This window comes from Rhinopithecus roxellana, chromosome 14, assembly GCF_007565055.1.
Source record: "Rhinopithecus roxellana isolate Shanxi Qingling chromosome 14, ASM756505v1, whole genome shotgun sequence".
NCBI classification, from domain to species: Eukaryota; Metazoa; Chordata; class Mammalia; order Primates; family Cercopithecidae; genus Rhinopithecus; species Rhinopithecus roxellana.
In genome coordinates, this window is record NC_044562.1 from 65572273 (window position 1) to 65598846 (window position 26574).

General features: G+C 46.1%; 1 protein-coding gene across 1 annotated transcript in view; it reads right to left on the minus strand.

Moving 5' to 3' along the window:
* Window positions 1–26574, minus strand: part of INPP5D (inositol polyphosphate-5-phosphatase D) — a 153547-nt gene that overhangs the window by 59520 nt on the left and 67453 nt on the right. Inside the window, 5 exon segments of the mRNA XM_010353138.2 lie at window positions 1592–1715; window positions 2773–2844; window positions 2969–3049; window positions 9556–9643; window positions 22199–22339. Of these exon segments, the coding sequence (XP_010351440.1) occupies window positions 1592–1715; window positions 2773–2844; window positions 2969–3049; window positions 9556–9643; window positions 22199–22339 (506 nt within the window).

Below are 26574 nucleotides of genomic sequence, written 5' to 3' on the forward strand. Positions count from 1 at the left end.
GTCTGGGAGACAGAGTGAGACTCTGTCTCAAAAAAAAAAAAAGAAAGATGCTGATCATGCCTGAAGAAGCCAGATAAAATACCGGAGACGCAGTTAAATTTGAACTTCAGAAAAACTGTGAATCATTGTTGCATATAAGTATGTCCCAAATATTGCATGGGACATACATATACTATATTGGTTGTTTATCTGAAATTCACATTTAACTGGGCCTCCAGTACTTTTATCTGCTAAGTGTGGCAACCTTAACCATGCCCCTCTAAATGAACTTTGAGACACTAAATAAAAAATGTTGTTGTAGCCACAGGGACCTGGGGGGCTTCATAGCGGTCTTAAAACCTGACATGGGATGCAAACTGTTGTGTGAAGATTGGGACTTATCTGAAGGAAGGGTCTACGCATTGATCAGTTTTCTCAGGGGAACCCATTGGCCACCCAAAAGAAGAAAGATGTCCATCCATTTGCCATCAGCCAGAACCGGAGGCTGCTCAGGAAACTCTCACACTTTCATCAACCCCCGGTTCTGTCTGCTGCTGTTCTCCAGCCCCCTGTGGCTCCGCACTGGGCACTGCCTATCCCCCTGCCTCCTGATACCCTGCCTGGCTTCCCGAACCTGGGCCCTGGCCTGCTAGCCCCGGTGCCCATCTCCCAGCATTTGCACATGCTGCTCTGCTAGCTGGGATGCTCTTCCCTCAGACCGCTGCCGGACTGGTTGCTTCTCAGCCTTGGGGTCTCCGCCAATGTGCCTCTTACTCAGAGGAAACTTCCCTGTCTGCCCCTTCTACACTATCCCCTATTGCCAGTTAACCTCTACCCCATTGCCCTGTTTTGTTTTCTTTGTAGCACTTTTCGTAGCTGGATCATCCACTGTATTGACAGATCATCCATCTGTACTGACAGATGTATTTGAGTCTTTACCGGCTACTCAATGCACCAGAATATAAATTCCATGTGGACAGGGGCCTCATCTGTCCTGCTGGCACTGGATCCCCTTGTCTTGCCCCACTGCAGCTTCTCTATATGCATTTGCCATGTGAAGAGTTTCCATTTTATGGATGAGTTGATTTGATGGTTCTCAGAACCTGCTAATAACAGGTGACTCTCAAAGTGGCGACTACATGCTGGGGTCTAGTCTAAAGAGCCTTATGCATATTATTCAAGTACTTTTTATCATCCCCATTTTACAGATGAGGAAACTGAGGGCTAGAGAGGTCATGACATGTCCCAGGTCACACAACTGCTAAGTGGCGGAGCTGGGACGTGAATTTAGGCAGTTTGGTTCCAGAGTCCATGTACTCACAGTCTAGTTTATCCTGTGCTACAGACACTACCCAATTGTCAACAAGACCTCATCTGTGCAAGGCTTTGTGCCCGGCACTGCGAGGTGATAGCATGGATCAGACTGAGTCCTGGTGGGGAAGAGAAGACACACACACACCCACACACGCACAGAAGCGGGTGCACACGTGCGCACGCGCGCATGCCTACGCAAGACAGACCTGCAGGGCAGGCCTTCTGAGAGGTGAGCTGAGAGGGCAGGAATTCCACAGGCAGGTGAGAGCCAGTGGTTGATGTGCGCAAGGGGTCTTACTTTTCTTGTGGCTGTAGAACTTGTCCTCAGAACCGTCCTTGGACTTCTTAACGATCAGTTTCCCAGACTCAACGTCGACTTTGAGCTGCGTTTTCTGAGGAATCCCCAGAGACTCTGCCTTCACCTTAGAAAGGGAAGAGATGTGTGACTCATTGATTTTCTGCCTGGGCTTTTGCAAGGCTCCCCCTGCCCGAGCCCCTTGTCTACATGGCTGGGCAACCTCTGGTGGGCGTCCTTCGTGGGGCCATTGGGCTTCTCTTGCCCCAGTAGCGCACGTGCACATTTCCACAGGCATCTCCCGGGAATCACAGAGACTCTCGGGGCGCCCCCCTTGTCCACTGTGTGTGGGGGAGCCATTCTGCCAACAGGTTTGCTGGTGGAAACAGACGAATTGCTGGAAATGGTTCATTCACTGATGACTTTGACAACACTCATTAATCTGATGTGTCACCTACTTCTGGAAAGGATTTTAGTAATAGATTTAAACTCCCAGGCCTTGTTACAACCACTGATTGAACATTTACTGATAATAATAGAAAAAAAAACCCCACAACAGTTGTGTATGCATGCTCAGAAAATGGAAATTTATCTTAATAGAGGATTATCACCGGGTCTAGAAAGGACTTTGGGGTGGGGAATGTGTGCTGGGGGGAGGGGGTGTGGGTCTCACACTGGATTCCTGAATGTGGGACCAGTGCTGGGCGGAATGTACTAGAATCTCTGGGGATTGTAAAGAAAAACACATTTCGGGTCAAGCCTGGAGGGTCTAATCCAGTCATTCTCAGGGAAATCATAGGAATTGCACATTTTTTGTCTTGTTTTGTTTTGTTTTGTTTTTCTGAATTCCCCACCCTCTTGAGGCAGTATTTTGCAGCCCTGTCTGATATCACTCATCTCGGCCATTTTGAGAAGGACAAAGTTTACATGGTGCCTGGGCCAATGAGACACTCCTCCCCTGCAGTGCCTCTCCGAAGGTGGTTTCCCAGTCGCCTCTGGGTGCCTGTTCTGACGATGAACCACTGTCACAGTGACACAGGTCCACCGACTGCCATTCTTGGCTGTTGGGCTCCTTGCTCTTCCCCAGCTCAAGCCTCAATCCGTCTTTCCACAGGAACCAGAACATGTCTCTCTGCCCAGCTGTGGAGCCCAAGCCCAGGCTCTGCTGTCCCACGGCCACTTACCTCAAAGGTGACTGGAGGGATAAGGGAACGCCGGTGGGGGGACTCAGGACCCTCGTGCAGCAAGGCCTTGACCTATGGGCAGCAGCGTTAGAGACAGAGGGTCAAGGGGACATCGAGCCTGTACATCTGGACATTCTCCATACAAAGAGGGGACCAAAGAGGGGATGAAGAGAAGCCACAGGAGCCCCACACATACCTTGTCTTCAATAGAGGACAACAGGCTTGTCAGTTGGCTGAGCTTGGACACCATGTTGATGGGATTGGCCTCACCAGGAACCTGGGAAAGGAGGGAAAGAGGATCAGGGCAGCATCACTGAACCTGAACCACTGAGAGGCAACGCACTGGGTGCTCTCTGCACCTCACCCCATTCCACTCTCCCTGCAGCCCTGCAAGTTCTATTATTATCCCCTCCAGCAGATGAGGACACAGGGATCTCTACAATCTTCTCAGAATTCACATGGCCAAAAAATAGATCTTCATTTCTTCTTCCTTCTAAATCTGTCTCTCCCCCGGTGCTTCTCACCTCACCCACTCCGTTGCTTAAACAAAACTCGAGGACTGTCCTTGCATATTACCTTTCCTCCCTCCTACACCTCCTGCATGGTGTTCCCATCCTACTTCCAAAATAGACCCAGCCTGCTGCTTGAAACCCCAGTACAGTTCTTCTCCACGTAGATGAGAAAATGATCCTGACCCCTTCCCTGCCCTCTGAGGTCCTATATGATGCAGCGCTCCGCCCCCCTGCCACCACCCCACCAAGATCCGAGCCACTCTCATCCTCAAGTCAATTCTGCCTTGAGCTTCCCTTCTGAGGAATCTCCAGAGACTCAATTTCCCCTGGGAGGGGCACCTCCTCATCATTCAGGTCTCAGCCTCACAAAGAGGTCTTCCCTGACGACCCCGTCTAAAATAGCCGCCAGGTCACCTCTATCAAATTACCTTGTTTTGTTCCATATCAGTCACCACCAGCTAAAGTTATCTCCTTCCAATATGTGTTCACTGTATGTCTTCCCTGCTGAATGGAGGCTCCATGAGAACGGAGATCAAGAGGATTGTACTTAGTACTGCAGCCTTGGGGCTCAGAACAGTTTCTGGCCAATGAAGATGCTCAGTAAAGTTGTTCAGTATATACAGGGCCCAGCTAGTAAATGGCAGAGCAAGACATGTATCCTGTCTGCCTGATGCCAAGTGCATGGTCTTATGCACTTATTCACAGAAGAAACATTTACAAAGCATCTATTCTATGTTAGACATGCTGCCAGGTGTGGAAATGTAGAGTTAATAAGATACCTTATTAAGTTATTCATACCTTATTACGTTAATAATAAGAGGTGGAATGAGAAAGTCAGATACATGTTTGACTGATGTGAACACAAAGCAGAATGGAACCAGGGTTATCACTAGCCAGGTGATGTCCCTTCACCTCACCCCTTGCTGAATATAGCAGCCAGGCTGCACTTGCTTTTGACCTCAATTTTCTACCCGACTACTTTAATAAACTACTTTTACTATCACCACCTCCATTACCACTGCTGCCTCTGTCACAATGATCAATGGCACTGCCATGATCAATAGGATCCCCTTCAACAGCACCACCAGAGTCATCGCATGGCTACCACAATCACCACCAACACTACCATCACTACCACCATCTCCACCCCATCACTCCCACCATCTCCACCCCATCACTCCCACCATGATCATGACCACCTCCACCATCACCATCGCTACCACCATCTCCACCCCATCACTCCCACCATGATCATGACCACCTCCACCATCACTACCACCATTTCCATCCCTACCACTCTCACCATGATCATGATGACCTCCACCATCACCATCACTACCACCATCTCCACCCCATCACTCCCACCATGATCATGACCACCTCCACCATCACCATCACTACCACCATCTCCACCCCTACCACTCTTACCATAATCATGACACCTCCACCATCACCATCACTACCACCATCTCCACCCCATCACTCCCACCATGATCACGACTACCTCCACCCCCACCACTCTCACCATAATCATGACGACCTCCACCATCATGATCACTACCATCATCTCCACCCCCACCACTCCCACCACAATTATGACTACCTCCACCATCACCATCACTATCACCACCTCCACCCTCACCATCACCATCACTATCACTATCACCATCTCCACCTCACCAGTCCTATCATGATCATGACCACCTCCACCATCACCATCTCTACCCTTACCAGACCTACCATGGTCATGACCACCTCCACCATCACTGTCACTACCACCATCTCCACATCTATTATTTTCACCATCATCATGGCCACCTTCACCATCACCATCACTACCACTATCTCCACCCCTACCACTCTCACCGTAATCATGACCACCTTCACGACCATTATCACTACTATCATCTCTACCACTCCCACTCCCACCATAATCATGACCACCTCCACCATCACCATCACTATCACCATCTCCACCCTTACCACTCCTACCCTGACCATGACCACCTCCACCCTCATCACTACCACCATCTTCAACCCTACCACTCTAACCATGATCATGACCACCTCTACCATCACCATCACCATCATAACCACCATCTCCACTCCTACCAGCCCTCCCATGATCATGACCACCTCTGTCATCACCATCTATATTACCCTTACACACCACACCATTCCCCATCCCAATAACCATCACTACCACCATCACAGCAGTTAATAATTGTCAGTGCTTTCTCTAACCACTTTTTGGTCTTTCCCTTGCTTCTTAATAAAACTCACAATTCTTCTATAGTTATTGTCAATGAGGGAAGTGGCTTGAAGGGGTGGCGCTAAGACTCAGGCAAGGGACAACAGAAGGGCTGCCTGTTGGTTGAGAAGAAAAACTGGTCAGGAGATGGGATAGTGTAGGATTCCCTTGTTTTAGGGTTATTTATCTCATAAATAATTGAAATGGTAACACAGATTCAAGCCTCCTCCTTTCCACAGTAGAGGACATTTGGAAGGACCTGCCTTCACCCCGGGCAGTCACCATGCAATTGTAGGTCCCCCGCCCCCCACCGGCTCTCTCTTTGGATTTGTGACTTTTGGGAGGGGAGATCTGACAAGATCTTAGCATAGATGAAGTTACTGACAAACTGGGCATTTGTGCTTGAAACAAAAAGTATTAGAAAAATGCTGAAGCTTTCCCCATACTTCTGCCTAATGATTATTTAATGAGTTCTTACGATGTGCCAAGCACATCTTCAATATATTAAGTCATCTAATCCTCACATGTCTTGATTTTTCTAATCCTTGTTTTGCTGATGGGGGAATAGAGTCACAGTGGTGAGTTTACAGCTAGTATAGATCTGATATTTGAATTGGGGGCTAGCCAGTGGTCCTTAGCTGGTGGTGATTTTGCCCTCCAGGGGACATTTGGCAATGTCTGAGACATTTCCAGTTGTCACAGCTGGGGGATGCTAATGGCATCTCATGGGTAAAGGCCAGGATGTGGAGGACTCCTAGAGTGCACAGGAGTCCTCCATGACAGAGAACAACCCAGTCCCAAATGTCACCAGTGTCGAGGTTGAGGATAGAATTCACAGCTTAGCCTGTGAATGGCTAGACTGGCCTGAGGGTTTACATCAGCTGACCCAGTTTTTTCACTTTGCTTTTCAGTTGCACTTTTCAAAAAAAAGGAAGTGGGGCTTCAAGGCAGGTTAACCATCCAAGGGAGGTTACTGGCTCTCCTTTCTCACACAGGGCAGACCCAGGTCTCCTCCATCCCCCAGGCCAGCCAGCATTTTGATAACATTGCATTTCCCACTTCCCAGCAGTCCTCAAGTAACCACACAGGGGTTTGGGTGTCCCCAGCTTGTCCTGCCTACTTAAGGGAAAGGGCCTCATGTTGGTGAGAGTCTAGCAGGGTCAGATGTCTCACGCACCCAATTTCACTCACTCCTTAACCAAACCCCGCAGAGATATTACTGTCCCCATTTCACAGATGGGGAGACTAAAGATCCACGAGGGTGAATCAGATTTTGAACTCAGGTGTTTCTGATCCATGGGCCAGTGTTCTTTCCTCTCCTCAAGGCAGCCTCAACTCCCTCCTTGATTTCTGAATTCCTGAAGACACATCAAGAACAACCTTTTCTGTTTTTCTCCAAGACTCAGAGTCTCATAAAGGGGAGGGGAGTGTGGCAGCAAGACCCACCCTCCACCGTGTGGCTGCTCTGTCCTGCCACCAAATGCAGAGACTGGCCTCCACCAGGCAGCACCGTAACTGGGACTGCAGCTGGCCTCTCTCTCGAGGCTTTGTCTCTCTTCTAATCTACTTCAAAGACTTGACTGTGTGTTCTTCCACTCAAGCTACTTAAGCTCAAGAGTCGGGCAGAGCCCCTGTTTTGTCTACATTTGCTTTTACTTTCTTAGAAATTAACCCATCATTCACCTCGGAGAAAGCAAAACTTTTTTTTTTCCTGAATTTTGAAAGTTGCACAAGTAGAACACAAATACATGCTCTCCGTAGAAAATTCAAACAAACAATGTGGGCAAACTCAAAATCCCCTTTGGCCCAGTCCCCTTCTCCCCCGTCTCATCCCTGCATTGTGGTGACCAGCATGGCCCTTTGGGTTTAAATCCTTCCCATCTGATTTCCTCATGGAGACTTCCGTCAGAGTTTCTGTACCACCCCGCCGTTTGCTTTTCCACCTAACAGTAGCCTTGGAGATCTGTCCAGAGCAGTGTTCACGCCTTAGAGTAGAATTCGGCACCACTGCAGTTCACCAGCTCCCTATATTTATATGATTTTCTTTTTTTTTCTTTTTCCTTTTTTTTGTTTTAGATGGAGTCTCACTCTGTCACCCAGGCTGGAGTACAGTGGCACAGTCTCGGCTCACTGCAACCTCCACCTCCAGGGTTCAAGCGATTCTCCTGTCTCAGCCTCCCAAGTAGCTGGGATTACAGGCGCTCACCACCATGCCTGGCTAATTTTTGTATTTTTGGTAGAGACAGGGTTTCACCATGTTGGTCAGGTTGGTCTCGAACTCCCGACAGGTGATCCACCCGCTTCGGCCTCCCAAAGTGCTGGGATTAGAGGTGTGAACCACCACGCCCGGACTGTTTATGTGATTTTCAATGTTTTTTCTTTGACTCTTTGTGTACTTGTAGTCCCTAAGAAGCTGCGGACATATGGAACTGTGTGCTTGAGGGATGCCTGCAGCTCACATTTTCATACAAACGGCCAAACTGCCTTTCAGAAAACCCATTTCCATTCCCAACAGCAGAGGAGTGAGCCCCTGTGAGCACCTCTTCCACCCCACACCCTAGCCAAGTCCTGACTCACCCATCAACTTTAGCATCAACTCTTTGCCCATCTAATAGGTAAGAAAAGGCCACCTAGTGTCCAATGTCATTTCCTGGTTACAAACAAGGTGAGGCTGAACACCTTTTCATATCTATATTGCCTATTCCCTGTCCCTCTTCAGTGAGCCACCTTGTTTATAGTCTTACCCTCTTTTAAAAATTGGATTGTTTTTACGTAATTGTTTGTAGGAATTTTTTAAAAACATGGCCAGGCATGGTGGCTCCCACCTGTAATCCCAGCACTTCAGAAGGCTGGGGCAGGAAGATCGCCAGAAGTTTGAAATCAACATGGGCAATGTAGTGAGACCTGTCTCTACAAAAACATTTAAAAAGAGACTGGAGTGGTGGTGCGCACCTGTAATCCCCAGCTATTAGCTGATGCAAAAGTAATTGCGGTTTTAAAACATGGGAGGCTCAGGTGAGGTGGATCTCTTGAGCCCCGACGTTTGAGGATGCAGTGAGCTGTGATTGTGCCACTGTACCCCAGCCTGGGTGACAAAGCAAGACCATGTCTCAAATAAAAATAATAATAATAAACATATGAATACTTTGTCTGTAAGCCTTTTTCCCTAATCTTTGTTGCAGGTATTTTCTTCTGAGATACAGCTTTTGCTTTTTTAAAAACTTGTTAAAATTTTATTGATGACACCTTTTGTTACACAGATATTTGCTTAATGGGCAACACGACCCTGGCCTCCTGCCAGGCCACAAGCAAGTGCGGGGGGTGGGGGGGCACCTTCATCCTGCTTCTCCTGGGACAAGAGGCAGGATCAAGAGTTCAGGTGCCTCCTCTTTTTCTTTCCTTTCAGTTTCTGATGAGAAATGATGGGAACAGGCCCTGCTTGCCCCCTTATTTGGTACAAATAAGTTTTGCTGATGGGTGCATAATGTTTTTTTTTTTTTTTTGAGACGGAGTCTCACTCTGTCGCCCAGGCTGGAGTGCAGTGGCCGGATCTCAGCTCACTGCAAGCTCCGCCTCCCGGGTTTACGCCATTCTCCTGCCTCAGCCTCCTGAGTAGCTGGGACTACAGGCGCCCGCCACCTCACCCAGCTAGTTTTTTGTATTTCTAGTAGAGACGGGGTTTCACCGTGTTAGCCAGGATGGTCTTGATCTCCTGACCTCGTGATCCGCCCACCTCGGCCTCCCAAAGTGCTGGGATTACAGGCTTGAGCCACCGCGTCCGGCTGGGTGCATAATTTGAAATCTTTATTCCTTAAATCAAAATCTGGCAGTGGGAGATGGCTTCCTGGGGAGGGCAGGGGCTGAGGCTCCCACCACCCACCCCAGCGTACCTGCTTGCTGTTGCCCAGTGAACACACGGTGGGCAGTGCTCCCCTCTTCCTCCTAAGCCCTCAGGACTGGCTAACTCAATCCTCCTCCCTGGTGGATTAATCTCACCTTTTCAACCCCAAGACCCTTTACCTGAGGACGTGGACGGAGGCCCGGGGAGAGCTGCTGGTCAAATAACCTCTGCAGGGACTCCAGGGATGGGAGGGTCCGGACGACTTCTCTGGGGGCAGGGGACAAGGTGAACGTCAAGGATTAGTGGGCCCTGAAAAGAGTCTTCCATGGCAGCATGGGTTCCACCCAGAGACAAGGTCACCCTTAGTCCAGCAGAAGCAAGTAATTCTCCCCAGAAGGACAAGCCCGGGCAAAGATCAAGGCTTGCCAGCACTGGCCCATCCACACTCGACCCGCATCCGTTCCCGACCCACAGCAAACTGGAATTGATGTGTAGTGCTGATTCTACCTGGGTTTTGCTTTAGCCAAACTACACTCCAGAGCCTGTAGAAAATTCAAATCTAGAGTCACAAAATGACTTCACTTAGTCATCCATGGTTCCCAACCTTCAGTGTTTATAAAACACACACACACACACACACACACACACACACACACACACACACATGTGTTAACAATGCAAATTTCTGGGCTCTGGCCTGATTGAGTCTGGAATCTGCATTTTAAATATCAGGGCTGCTCAGTGCTGGTGATCTGTGGATTCTGATGCAAATCCCCTCCTGGCCACCCAAATGCAGGCTCAGAGGGATTTTCCCATTGTCATATCCATTGACAACTCCAATCCTCAGGCTTTATCCGCTCTTTGTTCCCAGCTCATCTTTCTCTATTGTTTTAACATGGTGGGGCAGACGATTTTCAGTTCTACTTTTCACTTACTGTTTCATCAAAAACTGTTCATGTTTTTACATATTTAACATTCTAATGATTTGAAAATAGTCTATCAAGTGAATGTGCTGAAATTGATTGCTAGATATCTGGGTTACTTTGAGATCTTTGTTACATAAATAAAGGATGCTCTGGGCTGCGCGGTGGCTCATGCCTGTAATCGCAGCACTTTAGGAGGCTGAGGCAGGCAGATCACGAGGTCAGGAGATCAAGACCATCCTGGCTAACACGGTGAAACCGAAACCCTGTCTCTACTAAAAATACAAAAAAAAAAAAAAAAAAATTAGTCGGGTGTGCTGGCGGGTGCCTGTAGTTCCAGCTACTCGGAAGGCTGAGGCAGGAGAATGGTGTGAACCCGGGAGACAGAGCTTGCAGTGAGCCGAGATTGTGCCACAGCACTCCAGCCTGGGTGACAGAGCGAGACTCCGTCTCAAAAATAAAAATAAAAATAATATATAAAGGCTGCTCTGAACAGCTCTGTTCATATAGCTTTTCTAATTTTTAATTACAGAATTAGGATAACCAGAGATTATGGCTCCTGATCATTATTGCCAAACCTGTGAGTACCAGTTATATGGAGTCACCAGCATTGTCCAGACCTGATCACCCAATAGCTCCAATGACTACTTCTGTTCTTTCTCTCTTTGAAGGGGCATAATGCTGGACTTTAATATAGATGAATAAATTTGCATATCTTTAATTTCTAATGTCATTGTTTTTCTACTGCTGATTTCTAGTTAATGGCTGCTGCATTTCTCCCATTTCTCTTTGTATAAATTTTTTTGTTTTTTCTCCCTTGCCAATTTTCTGTTGGGAATTTTGTTTGTATTTTTATATAGTGTTATACACTTTACATATTGTTTTGCTTTTTTTTTTTTTTTTTTTTGAGACAGTCTTACTCTGTTGTCTGGTCTGGAGTGCAGTGGCGCGATCCTGCCTCAGCCTCCCGAGTAGCTGGGATTACAGGCGTACACCACCATGCCCAGCTAATTTTTGTATTTTTAGTAGAGATGGGGTTTTGCCATGTTGGCCAGGCTGGTCTCGAACTCCTGACCTCAGGTGATCTACCCACCTCGGCCTCCCAAAGTGCTGGGATTACAGGCGTGAGCCACCAGGCCTGGCCTTCTTTTTATTTAATCTAGGTGCTGTATTTTTTTCTCATTACATTATTGATATAATAATATAATATAATCTCATTATATCATAATAATAAATGCTAATATATATGTGTGTGTGTGTGTGTGTGTGTGTGTATATATATATATATATATATATTTTTTTTTTTTTTTTTTTTGAGATGGAATTTCGCTCTTATTGCCCAGGCTGGAGTGCAGTGGCAGGATCTTGGCTCACTGCAACCTCTGCCTCCCGGGTTCAAGCGATTCTCCTGCCTCAGCCTCCTGAATAGCTGGGATTACAGGCATGCACCATCACACCCAGCTAATTTTGTATTTTTAGTAGATACGGGGTTTCTCAGTGTTGGTCAGGCTGGTCTCGAACTCCTGACCTCAGGTGATCAGCCCACCTCAGCCTCCCACAGTGCTGGGATTACAGGCATGAGCCACCACGCCTGGTCTATAACATATATTATATAATATATAATAATATATTCTCATTATCTTATATTAATCCTAGGTGACCTGGATTTCATTACGAAATGATACACAATTTTTTATTGTTTGAGTTTTCATGTTTTCCTTGGCAATTTTTACTTACCATAGTTAATAATTTATCATTGGTATTTACTAGAGAGCAATTATTTGCTCATTTTAAATTGTTTTCTAACTCTTTGGAAGTAATCATGTTATAGATGAGGGTTTTTGTTGTTGTTCTTTTTTTTTTTTTTTTTAGATGGAGTTTTGCTCTTGTTGCCCAGACTGGAGTGCAATGGCGTGATCTCGGCTCAATGCAACCTCTGCCTCCCGGGTTCAAGTGATTCTCCTACCTCAGCCTCCCGAGTAGCTGGAGTTGTTACAGACATGCACCACCACGCCCAGTTAATTTTGTATTTTTAGTAGAGATGGAGTTTCTCCATGTTGGTTAAGCTGGTCTGGAATTCCCGACCTCAGGTGATCCGCCTGCCTCGGCTTCCCAAAGTGCTGGGATTACAGGCGTGAGCCATTGCGCCTAGCCTATTGTTGTTGTTCTATGTGTTTAATTCCTTACCCCATCTAGAACGTTTTTCTTTTTAACCCATTTATGACTAAGGTCGCATTTTTTTTGAATTTTTGCAATCAGACCTTGGCGATGACCTTGAGCAGTAGGAAATAAATAACTCCTACATGCTTAGCGTTCCAATAATGGGACGCTAGGCATAAATGGCTAAATACGCCTCTTTCTCTGAATTGCTATTCTGTTTCACTCAACATCAGTTTCTCTTTTTCTGTAGTTCTCTTGGGTTAGAGCTTTGTGTGAATATAGTAGTATTTGTTTCCAGGCTTCATTTCTTTCATTCAACTAAAAATCCAAACCTCACCACATATACTAGGCAAGGAATTACAGCTTCCAGAATGGTGTGCTAGTTTTCTGGTTTGAAATTGTTATCCTTTGAGGATCAAGGATGAGGATGGGAGCTGTGACCAAGAAGCAGGTGCCAGAGGTGTCTGACGGGGAGGGGAGGGGAAGGGAAGCACCGTGCAGGCAGCGTTCCGTTCTGGGTTTCACACTCCACTTCTGGAGAGCTGCTCTGTCCATCTGCCAACACGATGGTATTCTGATTAAATTATCATTTCGGAAAAGCATTCGGGCTAAAACATCTCTCTAAAGCAGTAATTCAGAACGTGTTTTAACATCAAATAGGTCTCCCTTACTGATTGTTCTCCTTTTACAAAACGTTATCCTAAAAACACAAACACACAGGCATACACACAGAAGCTGAATCTTTAGGGTTTTCTAAGAATAACACTGTTTCACCTGTATTTCTAAGCCTTTTAAAATTTTGAGAAATCTGACTGGCTCCCAGACATATATGGAGGTGTCGGTTAGGGTCAGAATGACCAACCAGGACACACCAGGACTGTAGCTGGAAGACTTAAGAATCAGCCTTATCCTATAGAAAGGATTTGTCCAGGGATCCCTGGACAACGAGTCCACCCTTTGGTCCTTAGCTTAAGGGACCGATCCTGAAGAAGGAGCTTCAGCCCTGGGGGAGCAAAGGTGAGCAGGGCTGGGTCAGTAGGTCTGGCCCCAGGTATCGCTGGGAGGGTTTAGATCCCTTGCTTGGTCTTTCTGAACCTCCCAGAGAGATAGCCGCTTCCCTCTTTGTTTCCCTTGAGTTAATTGCCTCACAATTCCCATTCAGTTTCTGTCTAGCACATCCAGAGTCTCTGAACCCAGAACTACAGACTCAGAAGGAACATTCTCATGCTTCCTCATGTCCCTTTATTTTTTTTTCTCCAATTTTTTGCCTCTTTTTTGGTATTGCTTTGGCAACAATGTCTTGTAAGTATTTAAAAATCAGATGATAAACAGTATCTCGGGCCGGGCATGGTGGCTCACACCTGTAATCCCAGCACTTTGGGTGGCTGAGGTGGGCAGATCACCTGAGGTCAGGAGTTTGCACCCAGCCTGGCCAACACGGTGAAACCCTGTCTCTTCCAAAAATACAAAAATTAGCCGGGTGTGGTGGCAGGCACCTGTAATCCCAGCTACTGGGGAGGCTGAGGCAGGAGAATCGCTTGAACCCGGGAGGCAGAGGTTGCAGTGAGCTGAGATCACGCCATTATACTCTAGCCTGGGCAACAAGAGCAAAACTCAGTCTCAAAAAAAAAAGAGTATCTCTTTTTCTTTTGTTAAAATGTTTAATGGGGCCATGTGTGGTGGCTCACACCTGTAATCTCAGCACTCTGGGAGGCCAAGGTAGGTGGATCACCTGAGGTCAGGAGTTCAAGAACAGCCTGGCCAACATGGTGAAACCTCATCTCTACTAAAAATACAAAAATTAGCCGGGCATGGTGGCGGGCACCTGTAATCCCAGCAACTCAGGAGGCTGAGGCAGGAGAATAGCTTGAACCCAGGAGGTGGAATTTGCAGTGAGCCAAGATCCTGCCACTGCACCCAGCCTGGGGGACAGAGAGAGACTCCACGGTCTCACAAAAAAAAAAAAAAAAAAAGTTTAATGGAATGACTTTAATGTTTCCCTATCAATTGTAATTAGTTTTACTTTGATTCATATTGCATTACTAAGGAAGTATCCTTCTATTCCTTTTTTTAAAAAATGATTTTTACAAATTAGAGATGAATTTAAAATGTTATATACGTAAATGGTTTCCTTTTATCTTTTAAACTACTGCACAATTACAGTGTTTTATTTTTGTTGACTCATCTTTGGAGTGACCTCCTAGGTAAAGCCTCCATTTTTCATGTCACTATATTATATTTGCTGGATGTTACTGAAACAATATACATTTATATTAATAAGTGAAATCAGAGATAGAGAGTTTTATTTCAGGCTATTATCTTGATCAGCTTTTTGGATTTGAATCATATTTTTCTTGAAGCGTGAATTAGGTGGCTTTTTTGTCATTCAGGAATAATCTATACCTTATGCTCACTATTTTTTCCTTGAAAGTTTAAAGGACACTCATGGTACTTTTAATGTTTTATATTTTATGTAAACTATGTATTCCATTTAATTATAACTTGAAGATCTGTAGCTACATAACTGTAGAGTATTCTTTAGTGATTTGCAAATCTTTTTTTTTTTTTTTTTTTTTTTTTTTGAGATGGAGTTTCGCTCTGCCACCCAGGCTGGAGTGCAGTGGCCGGATCTCAGCTCACTGCAAGCTCCGCCTCCCGAGTTCACGCCATTCTCCTGCCTCAGCCTCCCGAGTAGCTGGGACTATAGGTGCCTGCCACGTCGCCCGGCTAGTTTTTTGTATTTTTAGTAGAGACGGGGTTTCACTGTGTTAGCCAGGATGGTCTCGATCTCCTGACCTCGTGATCCGTCCGTCTTGGCCTCCCAAAGTGCTGGGATTACAGGCTTGAGCCACCGCGCCCGGCCGTGATTTGCAAATCTTTAATGCAGATTATTAAATCTCCTTTGACATTTCTCGTGTTTAAAATTTTCTTAATTGACTGTTTTTCCTGATGTATCTCTGTTTTTATTTTTACCATCTTGTCCTCCTTGTCTCCTTTCTGGTTGTTGACATTGCTCAGTTGCTCAGCAGAGATTTCTTAAAGGTTCTGTTTTATTCACTGCTGCATTTCCAGCTCCTGGAACGGTGCCTTGCATGTAGTGGATACACATTGGATCTTTGTTCATGAATATCGAATAAACTAACATTTCAGGTACTTTGCTGGGTCCTGGAAACATCAAAGGGATCAGGACATGACCCATGATGTCTTCAAGAGATTTACAATCTGGACTCAGTTTGCATGTTTCACTCGTTATTCTATTTCCTTTTTTTTTTTTTTTGAGACGAAGTCTTGCTCTGTTACCTAGCCTGGAATGCAGTGGCAACATCTTGACTCACTGCAACCTCCATCTCCGGGGTTCAAGCGATTCTCCTGCTCAGCCTCCTGAGCAGCTGGGATTACAGGTGTGTGACACCACATCTGGCTAATTTTTGTTATTTTTAGTATAGATGGGATTTCACCATGTTGGCCAGGCTGGTCTCAAACTCCTGACTTTGAGTGATCCACCTATCTTGGCCTCCCAAAGTGTTGGGATTACTGGCATGAGCCACCATGCCCGGCCTTCTATTTACTTTTTAATAATAGAACAGAACTTTTAAAGCTATGGTTTTTTTTTTTTTTTTTTTTTTTTTGAGGCGGAGTCTCGCTCTGTCACCCGGACTGGAGTGCAGTAGCCAGATCTCAGCTCACTGCAAGCTCCGCCTCCCGGGTTTACGCCATTCTCCTGCCTCAGCCTCCCGAGTAGCTGGGACTACAGGCACGCGCCACCTCGCCTGGCTAGTTTTTGTATTTTTAGTAGAGACGGGGTTTCACCGTGTTAGCCAGGATGGTCTCGATCTCCTGACCTCGTGATCCGCCTGCCTCGGCCTCCCAAAGTGCTGGGATTACAGGCTTGAGCCACCGCGCCCGGCCTAAAGCTATGGTTTTTCCTCTAAGTAGTGCTTTGGCTGCATCACACAGTGTTCTGATATCCAGTGGTTTGACTACGTCACTCTGCACCTACACACCTACCCCATGTATTATTGTGTCAGTTTCTTTCTTAATTAGCTGTAATTTAGAAGGTGTTTCACAAATGTACAGGTAACTGGGTGGTTGTGGCTAGTTTTGTGACTTATTTCTATTTTCATCACAGTGTGTTATGGGAGTATAGAATGAACATTTTCTGCTTTAAGTATATTCATATTTTGCTGCTCAGTAAGCTGCAGGCTTCTTGTTTTTAAGATCACCAGGACTATAAAATTTCTGGAAAACAATTTTTGGATTCCTTTTGAGTAAGGCATTTGAGTGGTACATTTTTAGGAATTTTCTGAAAAAGACTCCTTGTGCTCTTGAATGACAGCTAGGCTGAGCTTCTCCAGGTCAGTAGCCTTTTCCTTGGACATACGGTTTCAGAATCGTTATTATACTGTCAAGGAGTTTGAATAATATTAAATATCAACCATTTTAAAGCTATGGTACTGTTGTAACAATCTATTTGTTGAATTTATCTTTCCTTGTCATTTTAAGAGATTTAGGCTCAGCACAGTGGCTCACAACTGTAATTCCAGAGCTCTGGGAAGCCAAGGCTTAAGCCCAGAAGTTTGAGACCAGCTTGAGCAGTATAGTGAGATCCCATCTCTAAGAAGAAAAAAATGTTTTTATTTAGCTGGGCATGGTGGTGCATGCCTGTAATGCCACATACTTGGGAGTCAAAGGCAGGAGGATTGCTTGAGCCTAGGAGTTCAAGGATGGATAAGCTATGATCTCACTACTGCACTCCAGCCTGAGTGACAGAGTGAGATGCTGTCTGTTTAAAAGGAAAAAAAAAAAAAAAAGAAGACATTTAAGTGTTGCTGTTTGATTGCTGTGTTATTTGGATGATTATGGAGCTTCTCAAACCTAGACTTAGCTCTTTTGTAAGCCTGGACATTTTTTTTTTATTGTATACATTAATTGGCAATTTTTTTCCTACTTCTTCAAGAACCTATCCTACTAGCTACAGGTAGCACCTCTGAGTTCTGTCTCCAAGGACTGTCAATTTTTACCACATATTCCTCATCTCGGCTTGTTTAGTCCTTTTATGCTTTTGATATACATGTTTCTGATACTCTACTCTGTTTTGTGATCTAATTTTTGAAATTTGATTGGAAAACTACGGGCTTATTTTATGGCCTCCAATGAAACAGTTATAATGGTAATGAAGTATTTTTGGTTTTGGTTTATTAAAAATCTTATCCTGGTCTCATGTAATAGATATTGTATTGATATTCAGACCGTTGATCTTTTATTTTAAAATTCCACTTGCAATCCTTTCCATGTCTCCATTTCAGGAGTTACCAAATATTTCCAGTCTCCGGTTCCTTATTCTCTCTCTCTGGAAAAGTTTCTGTCCGGCTCTAGGAAACCTAACCTGGGGTTAAAAATCTTGCCTGATGCTTTGTACTGCAAAGAGATCTTTACACCAGACCCGCACGGGGACATCATCACGACATTTCTGCAGAGGAGGCTTCGGCACTTCTCCTCACTCCTCAGTGCTCAATGTCCTTCTCATTCACGCTTAGGTCCGAGCAAATAGACCTGGACATCATTGATGCCATTCTCAACCACCTCCCAGCTCCTCCTTCTCCATCCCTCCTCTAAATCTTGAGCCTGGCTCTATTCTCCTTTGTCCATACTCTCACCTGCAGTGACCTTACCCCCAGCTTTCAGTGATTCCCCAAATGCATCTCCCATGATTCCCCAAAAGGATCCCCCATGATTTCCCAAATGCATCCCCCACATCCTAGCTTCTTAGCACTAGCTCCATGGTTGGTGACTCCACTCGGATGCCTCATGGCCCCTCAAGTCAAATGTAGCCCAGAACTCTCCTCCCACCACCCTCTCCTTCCTCCTCCTTCTTGACTTTCCCCATCCCAGGAACTGGCATCAGCATCCACTCAGCCACTCACACTGGGAACCCAGGGGTCACTCTAGATTCATCTTCTCTTCACCCCACATCCAATCAGGTGGCAAGTCTGACACCTCTGCCATGCACGCATATCCCAGGTCATACCAGTTCTCAGCATCTGCATGCCCCTAGCCATTGGGTCATTTACCTAATATCAGCCCCTAGCCATTGGGTCATTTGCCTAATATCTGTTGAGCTACATGTGCCAGAGCCTGTGTATAATGTGGGACTCAGCAGGAAGCAAAACAGACACAGACCCCTGCCCCTGCTAGCCACCTTCCTCATGGACTGCCATCCCGTCTTACTTGGACAACCACAGCCACTCCCAGCTGGTCCTGTTTTGGGCAGGGCCTCCTAGGATTCATCCTCCACCACTCGAAATCAGATCTTGGCACAGCCCTGCACAAACTCTACAGGGCCTCATAAGGCCTTGCGTGATGTGGCTCCTGCCTACGGTGACCAGGTAAAACACAGGACATCCAGTGAAATTTGAATTTCAGATAAACAATGAATAATCTATTAGCATGAGTATATCCCAATATTACATGGTATATACTTACACTAAAGAAGTTGCTGTTCACCTAAAATTCCACCTCTCTGGGCAGCCTGTGCTTTTACTTGATGACTCTGGCCATGTTACACCAGCTTCTCCCCAACCTCTTGTGGTAGGTAAGTTCCTAACACTGACTTGCCACACGGACTTCCTGTTCCTTGAGCAGGCTGTCTTCATTCCTGCCTCAGGACCTTTGTACTTTGTACTTAATGTCCCTCTGCCAAATCACTGGGTGGCTAGCTCCCTCTTATCACCAAGATCCCAGTTCTGTCACCTCCTTCACCTCTAAAGGAAGCTGGCACTCTCCCACCCAATGTCTCTTCCTCACATCATCCTGTTTTATCTTATCATGACGTTTACTAAAATTATTGTTTGAACTGGGCATGGTGGCTCATGCCTGTAATCGCAGCACTTTGGGAGGCTGAGGAAGGCAGATTACTTGAGTCTAGGAATTGGAGACCAGCCGGGGCAACAAGGCAAAACCCCATCTCTACAAAAAACACAACAATTAGTTGGGTATGGTGGCACACACCTGTAGTCCCAGCTTCTCAGATAGGGTCGGGGAAGCAAGTGAGTGGGAGGATTCAGGGTAGGGGCTGAGAGGTGGGAGGCTCACTTGAGCCCAGGAAGTTGAGGCTGCTGTGAGCTGAGATCTCACCACGGCACTCCAGCCTGGGTGACAGAGCAAGATCCTGCCTCAAAAAAAAAAAAAAAATCTTGTTCATATGGATCCTTAATCTACTGTTGTGCTCCTGACTGAGACGCTGAGACGTTAGATCCAAAAAGGCCTAAAAGAGCAAGAGCCTTGTACATTGTATCTGTTGCTACCTCCCAGCACCCAGAACAGGGCTCAGAGGAGGCCTCCAATACATGTTTGTTCAGTGAACAAATGAATGAAGACCTATTCCAATCAAAGCGGTTTGAAAATTACAGGTTTACAATTTCGGGGATGAGAATCTGCAGGGATTCTGGCAGGAGAAATGGGAAGCATCATTTTGTTCCTTTCTACGATTTCCTAAAATTCCAAGGCTGATCAAGTCTCCAAGCCTGACTGTCGCTTTACCGACGAAAGCAAAGACAAGTGCGCAAGGGAAATTTAGAGCATGACAGTGTCTTTAACTCTAAACAGAGTCATGGAGTGGCTAGAAGCTGAAGGAAGTTCTCTCCATGGGCACCACGTGCCTGAGAAGAAGGCGAGTTGGGGAAGCTGCCACCGCCGTAGTGATGAGGTGACTTGGCTCCTGGGAAGTCCAGGGAGCAGTGAGGTGTTAGGGAAACCTAATAACGGGCAGAAGTGTCTGGGGAAGGCTGAGGGAAGCCTCGTGGAGAGACTTAAAATATATCTCTTTCTCCACAAGGAAGCAGGGAAGAACAAAATCTCCATCGAAGCAGAACTAAGAGCTTGTTATCAGCCATCGTGAAATGGTGTTTTACAAAGAGAAAGTGCCGTGTGTGTGTGTGTTTTCCCCTAGCGATAAAGTGATTCATAACAACAGCATCAAATGGAACAAAATTCCTCCATGGAAATCTATGAAAATGATAGCTCCAGGTCCAATTAGCTACAGCTGCATTAGCTGAAAGCCAATTCATTGAAATGAAGCCCAACTGGCCAATTTGGTGAGTGCTCAATTTGTCAGACATTATTTGTTAAATTTACCAAATGTACTGATTGTGCTTTTAAAAGCCTTTAAAAGGAAAGTTGAATTGGATTACTGATGATAAAAGATTCTTTTCTGCATACTAACTAAGCTAAGATTGATACAGCCCCAGAGAAATCGACAAAGGAATCTTGAAACTCCTGTACGTGTAATGAAACACAAAACAGCGCAGACTAAAAAACCGTTGCCAGTATGAAATTCCATTTTTCCAACCAAAATGTTGACCTTTCATTTTTGTGTTTGTTTCTTTGTTTCTTTGAGACGGAGACTTGCTCTGTTACTGAGGCTAGAGTGCAGTGGCGAGATCTTGGCTCACCGCAACCTCAGCCTCCCAGGTTCAAGTGATTCTCCTGCCTCAGACTCCAGAGTAGCTGGCATCACAGGTGTGCGCCACCACATCCAGCTAATTTTTTTTTTTAAATTAGAGACAGGGTTTCACCATGTTGGCCAGGCTGGTCTCAAACTCTTGACCTCAGGTGATCCACCCGCCTCGGCCTCCCAAAGTGTTGGGATTACAGGCGTGAGCCACCACACCCGGCCTGACCTTTCATTTGTGACGGGATTGTTTTGGCTCCCTGTGACTTTGTTCAGATGCTCTGGAATGTTTTTTTTTTTTTCTCTTTCAAGCTTTTGGCATTTAAAATACTCTTTGCCAATTCTTTGGACGGCATATTAGCCTTACTTTTGCACTTTTAACAATTAAAACGTAATTAACTTTCGTCAATTAATTTTTTTTTTTTTTCTGAGATGAAGTCTTGTTCTGTCGCCCAAGCTGGAGTGCAGTGGCACAATCTCGCCTTACTGCAAGCTCTGGTTCCCGAGTTCACACCATTCTTCTGCCTCAGCCTCCCAAGTAGCTGGGACTACAGGCACCTGCCACCATGCCCGGCTAATTTTTTGTATTTTTTAGTAGAGACGGGATTTTACCATGTTAGCCAGGATGGTCTCGATCTCCTGACCTCATGATCCACCCGCCTCAGCCTCCCAAAGTGCTGGGATTACAGGCGTGAGCCACCGCGCCCGGCTCATCAATTAAATTTTAAAATGTAAAACCAAAAGAATCTAAAAGAAATCAGAACCTTTACCAGTTGGTCATTCAATGGATTGGATATCAGAAAATTGAAGTTTTGGTGAATCATCCCACTTTGAAAAATTGACATCACTGGAAATCTTGGGCTATAACAACCCACGCAGAAAATAGACTGACTTTAATTTACTTCCTTTCAGTGCCTTTCTGTGCTTGTCAGGTGTAACGGCTGCGGCAAATAGCAAGAGCAGCAGCAAAAATCTTAAGAGCCAGATCCTGTGCAAGTGAGAAAGGGCTGGCCATGTCCTCCCACCCCATCCGCTTCCCAGAGCAACTGGCCTCCAATTAACTTTCGTTTTAAAAAGCTGCAGCACACACAAGCTACTATTCAAATTCCATGATAACAAGACCTCCAAACAACCACAGAGATTTCTAAGCTGTGCTCACCACTCAATTATTGTGAGTGCAGCAGAGGCATTTGTTCAGCCAGGCAGAGGCAGAGGTCGCTCGCTCTCATGAGCTGTTTCTCTCGCTTGCTGGCCGCCCCCACCTGCCCGCCCCCGTGGGCCAGCCATTACCCATAGAGCTCCTTGCAGAGCAGTGTGGTCAGTTTCTTCAGGTGAGGAAGACTGCTGGACCCGGTCTTCACAAATTCAGAGTCCAGGGCGAGCTGAGTGCTTAAATAATCTTGGATGGCCTTAAGATGCTCCTCTGGAAGCCTAAAAAAAGAAAAAAGAAACAAACCATGCTTGCCTGTTTCTTTTAGCCCCCATCACCAGTGGGAACAGCAACAACAATAACAAATCCTCATCCTCAGAACCTCCAAGGGGACACAGTTCTTCAGGAGAACGTTTGCAAACCTGGACGAAGGTTCCCATGTTCAGAACAAGAAAAAGTGGCCCAGCAGGAAAGGTGCCTCTCAATGAGCTCCTTTGGGTGCTACTGGGAGGAAGTGGTTCCGGCTGGAGGTCTGGGAAATGGTTATACTTTAAAAAGGAGACCAAGGCTGGGCACGGTGGCTCACGCCTGTAATCCTAGCATTTTGGGAGGCCAAGGCAGGCAGGTCACCTGAGGTTAGGAGTTCAAGACTAGCCTGGCCAACACGGGGAAACCCTGCCTCTACTAAAAATACAAAAATTAGCCGGGTGTGATGGTGGGCACCTGTAATCTCAGCTACTTGGGAGGCTGAGACAGGAGAATCATTTGAACCTGGAAGGCAGAGGTTGCAGTGAGGCAAGATGACGCCATTGCGCTCCAGCCTGAGTGACAGAGCGAGATACTGTCTCAAAAAAAAAAGAAAAAGAAAAAGAAGGAGGCCAAAAGGTTTGGAAAGTGTATCGTGGGACTGTTTATCTATCTTATCTACTTATAAAGATAGGGTCTGAGGGCTGGAAGGATGATGGGATCTAGAGATAGCAAATGACTTTAGCTCACACACACTCTGCAATCTCACAGCCAAAGGCTACCTAAGGCACTGTGTTTTGAGGGTCTGGAGTCATCCCAGGCTCCCTAGGGGAGTCTGATTAGTGATGGGGCTAGGGATATGGAATGAGGTAGTGCAAGTGGCTGACTTTGCCATGTCGAATCTGCTCCAACCCTTCAGTATACAGAGTGAATGGGGTTGAAGGCAGGGTTTGTTCACTGTGCAGATCAACCCTGGTGGCAGAGGCACAGGCAGAGAGCCCAGGTCAGTCCCATGAGGGGCACCCACTAAAGTCGGATCAGCCCTCTGCATTCTATCTTCCAGCACCTTTTGTTCTGGGTAACGCTTGAGTGTTTGTTCCCATAATGATGGAAATTGTAATTATAGCAAGTGTTTCCTGAACACAACATGCCAGACACTGTGCTAAGCACTTTATGCTCATTTTCTCCACTAACCCACAAATCAATTTTATGACTCAGATATTATTACTAATTATTCCTGTTTCACAAATCAGAAAACTGAGGCTTAAGCATGTTAATTACCTGTGTGTAAAAAAATTATTACAAGCCTTAATTTTTTTTTTTTTTTTTTTTTTTTTGAGACAGAGTCTCACCCTGTCACCGAGGCTGGAGTGCAATGGCAAGATCTCAACCTCCACCTCCCGAGTTCAAGCGATTCTCCTGCCTCAGCCTCCTGGGTAGCTGGCAACACAGGCGTGCACCACCGGACCTAGCTAATGTTTGTATTTTTAGTAGATGGGGGGTTTTACCATGTTGGCTAGGCTGACCTCAGGTGATCCACCCGCCTTGGCCTCCCAAAGTGCTAGCATTACAGGTGTGAGCCACACCACCCCGCCGCCTTAAAGATTTTTGTTCCAGGCTTGATATGTAATCAAGTTGAAACTAAAGGCCACAAGGATTTTCCTGTGGGATCTGTGAAAGAATGAAAAGCCATTGCTCTTAAGATTGGACAGGAATTGCCAGGCATGGTGGTTCATACCTATAATCCCAGCACTTTGGGAGGCAGAGGTGGGCAGACCACCTGAGGTCAGGAGCTCAAGGCCACCTGGCCAACATGGTGAAACCCTGTCTCTACTAAAATACAAAAATTAGCTGGGTGTGGTGGCATGCATTTGTAGTCCCAGCTACTCAGGAGGCTGAGGCCGGAGGATTGCTTGAACCTGGGAGGTAGAGGTTGCAGTGAGCCCAGATCACTGCACTGTGCTCCAGCTTGAGTGACAGAGTGAGACTCTGTCTCAAAAAAAAAAAAAAAAAAAAAAATACTGAACAGGACTGGCTTACCCGTTTGACTTGTTAGATTGAGAAGAGAACATTTACATTTAAGTTCATCTGTACTTATTCTGGGTCTTGACATCATAGAAATCCAGTGTCTGCCTGAGTCTGTTTACTAAAAGGGGCAAACATTTCTTCTGTAGTATTAAAATAGTGGTCCCCAACCTTTTTGACACAAGGGACCGGTTTTGTGGAAGACAGTTATTCCACAGACGGATGGTAGGGGGATGGTTTTGGGAGGAAACTGCTTCATCTCAGATCATCAGGCGTTAGTTAGATTCTCCTAAGGGTTGTGCAGCCTAGATCCCTCACATGCACAGTTCACAGTCGGGTTCACGCTGGTATGAGAATCTAATGCCACTGCTGATCTGACAGGAGGTGGAGCTCAGGTGGTAATGCTCGCTTGCCACCCAGTTCCTAACAGGCCAGGGTTGGGGACCCCTGTATTAAAATATGTATCTTAACAGGTCTAATGACTATTGCCTTGTAACTTTGATACCATGAGTCTGTATTACAGGCAATTCTATTTGTTAAAATGTTTGTTGTAGGCCGGGCACAGTGGCTCACGCCTATAATCCCAGCACTTTGGGAGGTCGAGGAGGGCAGATCACCTCAGGTTGGGAGTTCGAGACTAGCCTGACCAACATGGAGAAACCCCATCTCTACTAAAAATACAAAATTAGCCGGTTGTGGTGGCGCATGGCTGTAATCCCAGCTACTCGGGAGGCTGAAGCAGGAGAATCACTCGAATCCGGGAGCCGGAGTTTGCGGAAAGCTGAGATTGTGCCATTGCAATCCAGCCTGGTGGACAAGAGCGAAACTCCGTCTCAAATAAAAAAAGTTTGTTGTAGAAAAGTGTTGACATAAAGATGTAAACTATGTTTATTTGAGAAGGCTAATTTTACTTAGAAACGTGATAATTAACCTATTAACTAAGACCTAACTGATGAGAGCTAATTAACTTGCAGGAAAGACTGTGCAAGTTGTCATTTAAAGAAAAATAATCAAAAGGCAATCCTCTATGTGCAAAGCAACTTGACAAGCGAAATAGACTGATTTTAAAACACAATGTGGAGTCCCAGTTTTCCTTGACCCTGAGAATGGAGGGCGGCTCTGGGTTGCCGCTTTCCTTGATCTCTGCACATGGCCCCTTCACTTATTCCCATCTCCAAACAGAAGTTTTAGGAAGATTCCACTGCCATGAGAAGCTAAGATAGAAAAAGCAGGCCTCTCTGCCCATGAGCCCTCAGCCCATGCCTTGACCCTAACTCCTCCTGGAAGGCTGCCTGGAAGCTCGGTTTCACACCTCTGCTGGCCCCACTGAGGCAGAAGCCCATAACCAGGGTGGAGGGGCTGATAAGGAGATGGAGTTGGCAGGAGGTGTAGGAGAGGTCAGCAGGTGGAACCATGGCGCGTCTCTGACTCTTCCCCATGCAGTTTACTGCATTCAGCATCCAAACCTGGGAAGAAATGGAAACCCTGGGGAATTAAACAATGGGCTGTATGTGGATTGTTTTTTTTTTTTTTTTAGACACAGTTTTTCTCTTGTTGCCCAGGCTGGAGTGCAGTGGTGCTATCTCGGTTCACTGCAACCTCTGCCTCCCAGGTTCAAGCTATTCTCCTGCCTCAGCCCCCCAGATAGCTGGGATTATAGGCGCCCACCACCATGCCCAGCTAATGTTTGTATTTTTAGTGGAGAAGGGGTTTTGCCATGTTGGTCAGTCTGGTCTTGAGCTCCTGGACTCAGGTGATCCGCCCACCTCGGCCTCCCAAAGTGCTGGGATTACAGGAATGAGCCACCGTGCCCAGCCTATGTGGAATACTTTTAAACATCTGTTATTTAGACACATATATTGAGATAATCAACATAGCGGCAACACTGGATATTCAGCTATTTGATAAATAGCACAAATAATTCAAGGAGCGTGCACAGAACTCAGCCTGGAGCCCGGGGAAGAACCAATGGGTATGTCCAGGTGGAAAGAGGAACACGCCAAGTGTCTTAGCAACCCAGTGGCATATGTGTCCCATCAGCATCTACTCCATATTTTGCCAAGTGAGAGAGTAGGAGGGCAGCCCTGGCAGCCTCAGATGGATCCTTCAAGTTGGAAATGCGGCTTCAGCCCTGTCATTAGGATTTCTTTGGGGGGTAGGGGAGCGCTTCTCACAAAAAAACAAAACAAAGTTACATTTACTAAGGTATGGAGATTGCCGGGTACTAACTTATTAATTAATGTGG